Source organism: Perkinsus marinus (assembly GCF_000006405.1).
Source record: "Perkinsus marinus ATCC 50983 genomic scaffold scf_1104296962770, whole genome shotgun sequence".
Classification (NCBI taxonomy): Eukaryota; Perkinsozoa; order Perkinsida; family Perkinsidae; genus Perkinsus; species Perkinsus marinus.
Window position 1 is genome coordinate 31,395 of NW_003205331.1, and position 6,277 is coordinate 37,671.

The 6,277-nt window shown below is 47.4% G+C and overlaps 2 protein-coding genes across 2 annotated transcripts; both read left to right on the forward strand.

The window, feature by feature from the left end:
• Positions 1–71: 71 nt before the first annotated feature.
• Pmar_PMAR000526 (hypothetical protein) lies at positions 72–1,567 on the forward strand (the record flags this gene model as incomplete). The annotated part of the gene is made up of 3 exons (XM_002771427.1): positions 72–284; positions 759–1,040; positions 1,520–1,567. The coding sequence occupies 3 exons, from the start codon at positions 72–74 to the stop codon at positions 1,565–1,567; spliced, it is 543 nt and encodes a 180-aa protein (XP_002771473.1).
• Positions 1,568–3,068: 1,501 nt separating this feature from the next.
• Positions 3,069–3,449, forward strand: Pmar_PMAR000527 (hypothetical protein; the record flags this gene model as incomplete). The annotated part of the gene is made up of 1 exon (XM_002771428.1): positions 3,069–3,449. The coding sequence occupies one exon, from the start codon at positions 3,069–3,071 to the stop codon at positions 3,447–3,449; it is 381 nt and encodes a 126-aa protein (XP_002771474.1).
• Between the last annotated feature and the right edge of the window lie 2,828 nt (positions 3,450–6,277).

Sequence of the window (6,277 nt, forward strand, 5' to 3'; positions counted from 1 at the left end):
CGATTGTGCATCCCGGAGGATTTCGCGTTCCGCCGGGATTGAACCCGGGTGCCTATCCCGTCCCACCCCATATGGACTTCCCGGCCCATCAGTTCAACAATAATTCAGCCCCGCCGGCCGGCGTCCCCAACGGTCAGACCCCTCAGGGCGGTACAGTGCCTCAACATGTTCTCCCAGCTCCTAACGAGATGCTCCCTAACCCCTTCGCGGTAGCGGAGCGTATCTTTGGCCAAGCCGGCCTCAAACCAGAGCAAATTGCCAGTATTCTGAAGGCAGCTCAGCCAGTGTCTTATGGCGACTAATGACAAGTGAAGCTTCTGGACATTATTTTGTCGTGGTGATTCTATTTGAGCTTTCAAAACTTCACAGAGCAGATGGCGTAGCCATTACTCTCGATTTCACATTCGCGTCTATTGACTCGATTGCGTTTATGACATTGATGCCCATGACCACGTGCCTTATGATGATGATCAGAATGGCTTTGAGTTCGAGTGGGTGATGAGCTGTATGTAGTGAAAGAAGCCTACGACTCGTGAGCTCGTACCTTAAGATAGCTAGAATAATGTAGGCGGGCTAGTCCGATAACAAACCCTCAAGAGAAAGGAGTGAGCCAAGTGCATGGCTCGTGAGTGGGGGAAGTGATACACTCGGTGTTGATATCCGACATGAAAAAACTGAAGAAAATAAAGTGGGAAGATATCCTTAGACTGTTCTAATCGTGCGAGTTGACCAATGATGGCCATTCGCGTTGTGCTCAGGTCGTCGGTAGCAAGTATGTGCGCTTATTCAGCCCGTCACAGGAGAAGTGTCTTTACCCTCTCCAGCGAGGTATCCTCACTAACAATTCCACTCTGCCGACTGACATCCTCACTGAACCTATCGACACCGAGAGATATCCCTTATATAAGGAGGCGACATACTCGGAAGCCATTCTGAATGCCGGCGATGCGCTGTTTTTACCGAGTAACTGGTGGCATTTTATTAAAAGCTACGAAGTAACGGCCAGTATTGCACATTTCTTGAAGAAACAGCGTGACAGCGTAACAGTTACCAAAAGAAATTTTCTTCTGTTAACTGTTACGCTTCCGCTTCATGACTGCTTTCTGTCTCCCATAATGGGAGTCCCATTCAATTGATTCGTTTGGTATATGATCCCACTCGAGAAGAAGATCTTATTCCCGTGAAGTGCGAAAAAGTGCTTGTGACATCGGGCGAGTATTGAGGGGCGGTCCACATTGATCCTCACGCGATCCAGCGGAGTACCAACCAAGTTGGTTGGCTATACGGGTTGTCACGGTCGAGACAGGATTCTGAGAAAAACATTGAGCACCAGTGTGAAGAGACAGAATGAAAGAATACTTGCCATCGTCAAAGGATTAAGCAATCTACAAGACTTCCGATATAATACCGAGTCGCTCAACTATTGCCAGATAGTAGAAAATATAGTCAAGCATCCCCAGCGCATAATCAGGGAGAGTCCGCTATCATGGTAATGAACTAATTGATCCACATAATTCAGGGTAATGCTGAGATAATATCAGCCAGGCCGCATCAGCATGCCAACTAACGTTTTAGCCTCAGTTGAAGTTCGACTATTCAACTCATCCTCGAAGCTTAGATTGGATAAACAGGTTGTTGCTATCGTATAGGTATCATACCTAAGGTGAGGGAAAAAGGATGAGTGGGTCGAAGCCCCTCGTGTCATGCCACGCGTAGAGTCACACCTCGAGATGGCGCATGGAGCGTCCACCCAGGTGATGCTCCACAGATTTGGAGATGAGTTCAACTGAAACTACAACACTTGGTCCGAACGCGTAAACGGCGACATGGCAAATCTCAACCATTCTCATGACAACAGTCGGATTGCATGTGTTTGAGTCACTCGAATCTGCAGTGGCGCGTGCGCAACATCATTCCTCATTCAGTTAGCGTGGTAACAATGGTGATGCGTACACGTTAACGAGCTAGCGTGTCGGCTCCAAGCCTTGGAGTCCAAGGCATCCTCGAACCGAAGTGAAGATGCGGTTACCTCAGCAATTCTGGCCGATGACGCTTGGGAGCTGCCCTTCAGACGGTGAACCTCAGAGCAGCCGCGATGGAGGATATTACGCGACAAGCATTACCAGAACCATGACAGTTCAACTGTCACCTGATGCATCGTAGCACACCGTGGCCGGAAAGGCCTTTCCCGGCTTGTACGGTACAAGCTGTACCCTCACGACCTGATTGATTTTCAACACGATAATGCACGAGCGTTCAAAGTTGAGGTTAAGTGTACATCTGAGTCGTCTGACTGACGATCATCTAACGAGAATCCCCGCGCGTAGAGGACGACGACGACAGATGAGCAGTTGGTGCGAACATGGAAATTCCGTGTCCCCCAACAATTAGTAGTGTTCCAAGTACTAAAATTCTCTCTACTCTCATCAACAGCCCTCGATGGGAAAGAGCTATAACGCTATAAAGAAGACTGTGGAGATCTGAACATGTTCAGAGACTTGACGAGGCGCTCAGGACATAATGGAAACTCTTAAGTCGAGTAGTAGCCCTCCGACAGTAGACAATCTTTGCACTATGCTGTCTTCTTTTGCTGTCTATCCTCCTGGTAACCACGAGGCTTTGTTTCCGTGAGAATGGTCCGAGAGACTCTATCAAAGGTCTTAATTGAGACGAGCGTACTGTTGACTGCTCGTAGCTCAGCCATGGTAGCTATTTCCATTCTTTTTATTATATGGAGTACAATTCCTCCACTTCGGAATTGGCAATTCCGTGTCGATGTGCGGCTCGCGTTACGTGCTGTCCACGATGCTCGTGGTGTCGGGATGGAGGGCGAAAGCGCTCGCGTCATCACAAATGATTTTCTTGGATGATGCCTTCTTCGACAATAGCACTCAATGTGCGAGTATCGAGTTGAGCGACGTTTCTGACAAAGTGACTATCCGTAGTTATTTTATAGGATGGAGAATCAGCATGAATTATCTGTTATATACAATGCTTCCTCCTTGAGCTTGCGTGAGTCCATCATGGACTTCACTAGGCGAAACCTCTCTTGTAGTTGGTAACACAGAATGCCTCAGTACTTCTTAGTCTTCCTTCTCCTCGCCCTCACCGGTCTATCGGATGCCCAGCTATCCGGCAAGTTCTGTGGGTCTGCCTCTACCGATTTCGGCGATTTCGAAGTCGAAATCACCATTACAAGCCAAACGACGGCGGACGTTGCCGCTGCATTCGGTTATGATGGAGAATTGAAAAGGGGTACCGCGAAGGGTGTTACATTCGTTTACAACCCCTCTAATGGCGACATCAAGGTCACGGACATACAGAAGTTAGACGACCTGATTGGAGAGATATCAGCGCCCATCAGTGGATCTGATCTTGCTTACCTCAAGTATCTTGGAGACAGCATTCAGATCGTGAGTCTGGGCAACTTCGCACTACCCCGCTGTTGAGAGGCGTCGCGTGTAAATCGAAATGGTTATTTTCATCTTCTTGACTATCATTCATTTTGGTCTAGCAGTATATACCTTAATCAGTCGAATTGTTTCTCTGAAGTCCCAACAGTGTCTGGCCGTCTGCTCTCCTAGTGAACACTTCGGACTATAAATCTGAGACGCATTTCGGGTGATCGTTTTGACCTTAATCTTCACTACTCTTTCTTGTCATTGGAATAATCATGTGAAGTCGATTATCAGACAATTTGATCTATCACGAGTAGCTGACTCAGTTCAAATGGTATCTGGTTTATTGTCCAGTCTCAACGCATGGGTTCTTGAGTTCAAGTCACTAGACCAGAATTCAGTTTCAACTCGGCGACAGTGAGACTCTGACGCATCCTTGTGAATCACAACGATGAGCGCTCAGCATGAGGACTGAGCCATCACAACTTGTGATGGCTAAAAAACAACCCATGGCTACAGTTTCTGCATACCGTCAACATGCACAGAGGACTTGGATATAAGGCCGCTGACTTTCTCAACGCTGGGAAGGCCGTCAACTTTCTCAACTCACCCGGATACTCACAATTTGTGTTATGCCGCCCCAATGACGAAACTATAGATTATCAATCTATAGTTTCGTCATTGGCAGCATAACACAAATCTAAGATTGAGCTTCGTCCTGTCTCTAGGGACCTGTTTCTTTTGTCTTCGTATTTCACTCCTAAGGACTACTGTCCTGGATGGCTGATATTGGGTCTAGTAGTGATATGTCGACAGTCTTAAAGAGAGCTGACTGTAACAGACGCTCGATCTTAGAGGGCCGCTCGCCGAATGGCCCGAGTAGATGAAAGGCTGAGTAGCAATGGATAGAGGAGCTCTTAGATATGCATGCTCACGAATATTGGTGATTCTTAGACCACAAAAACGATAGCCCATTACTAGAAGGAAAAACCAATATCCCAAGCTGAAAATCCTCTTGATCATCTGAGACTTAACCAAGAAGACGAAACAATTAACGGAATCTATCGGATATGGTGTGGGATCCTATCGAAAAGGCGTGTGTGTGAGTTTGAAGTCCAACGCCGACAACACGGCCAGGTTAGACTCGCATCGATGCACATTAGCTCCCGAGGGATCATAGCCTTCTAAATTGGACCAATTTAATTGGTTATTTTCATCATGCCTATGAGATTTGTCCACAGGGCGAAATTACCACTGCCAATGTACTTCCTTAAAGGAAAGTGTCCTCTCAGAAGGATCCGCTTACACAATTACGGGGCCTGTGTATGACAACGGAACACAAGCACTCGCCACAGTGTGTTGACCACAAGCACCATCTCCGAGATTCGAAAAGTCCATACCCTAGCATAAGTCATCCCTCACCCGAGACTATCTTTCTCGATGGCAGAAACATATACTTCTAGTTGCGTTCCCCATATATTATATGGGTTATATAGCGTATAACGGCTTTTTCGGTCGAAATTTCTAAGGTCAGTTTCTCACAAAAGTTCGCTGTAGCTGTGCATCGATTCCACACCAATTGTTATTTGCCCAAGAGTTCCGCTTCTGTCTACATAATTCGGACGCAAACGTGAGCAATCTGGTCTTGTGCACTCGAGCAGGAGATGTTCACTGGTCTCTTCAACATGGCAATGAGAGCAATTCTCATCATGCGAACCCAAGCAGTAGCTGGGTCAATATCTATATCTTCTCAATAAGGTAGAATGACCGGAGAGAAACTGGAGGAATGCTCAAGTATTTCTATACGATACTACTCTACGGACGGATAGGGTCGTGAGTCACGACTCGTGACGACCCTACCGGGTCGTATCGGGTAGGGCCTACCCGATACGACCTAATCATTTGATGACTGACCCTCTGATGCAACATGGATATTGCACAATGTTTACGGACTATCAGTGCCCTCACCCCGATTCCGTCTATCCAAAACATGGATGGACACGATGGGAAGTGACTCTCTTCCACAAGATCCTCGGATTTGCTCACTCCCTGAACGAAGACGGCTTCATCTGATGGTTAGCTCACTGTCCCGGAGCAGTAAATCGGGCGGATGGCCCATCTCGCGGTCGACTACACCAACCACGATATGACTCCCCCTTCTACGATCGACAGCGCTCCTTCCGTCATGCAGTACTACAAGCAGTCCTTACGAATGGATGTTCTGATCACCGGGTGATCAGAACATTCATTTGTAAAGACTGCTCACGTGGTCAGCACCCCGACGTACATCGCAAGCCCATATGGTTGAAGTTACCACATGATTATATTCCATCATCACCATCCGAATCTACCGGTGAGCTCGTGCCCGATCTTGACAGTACCGAACATGAAGCTCACTCACTCACTCGATATCGATGATATGATGGTATGGTTGAATGGCCTGGAGCTGCTTGCGGCTTATGCCGAAGCGTCAATGCGGAAGAGATACTCCGTAAAGATCATCTAAGAGCTCGGCAACTCCGTCAATATGGTACAATGATCGAGGTCTCCGATGCGTGGCGCACGCAGTCCTTGGATGGCTTGTATTTAACTACCTATGATGTACTTAAAGTTCTGTCAGGACTGTTCTGACGAACAAGGCTCAGGATGATGACTCTGAGACTGCGGAAATAATCCACACATTCTGTAGGCCTACGGATTCGAATACTCTAATACCTCAGCGTAGTATGGGTCATGTGATACTCGTAATATAATCTCTCAGCGGTTCTTCTGGCGTTAGACTGGTGCTACTGTCAGAAGAGCCTTGCGAACGTGCGCTACGTGTATGCCATTGAGAGACCAACGACATTATCAGCCTACTGGTGGTTCAAAGAAGATCA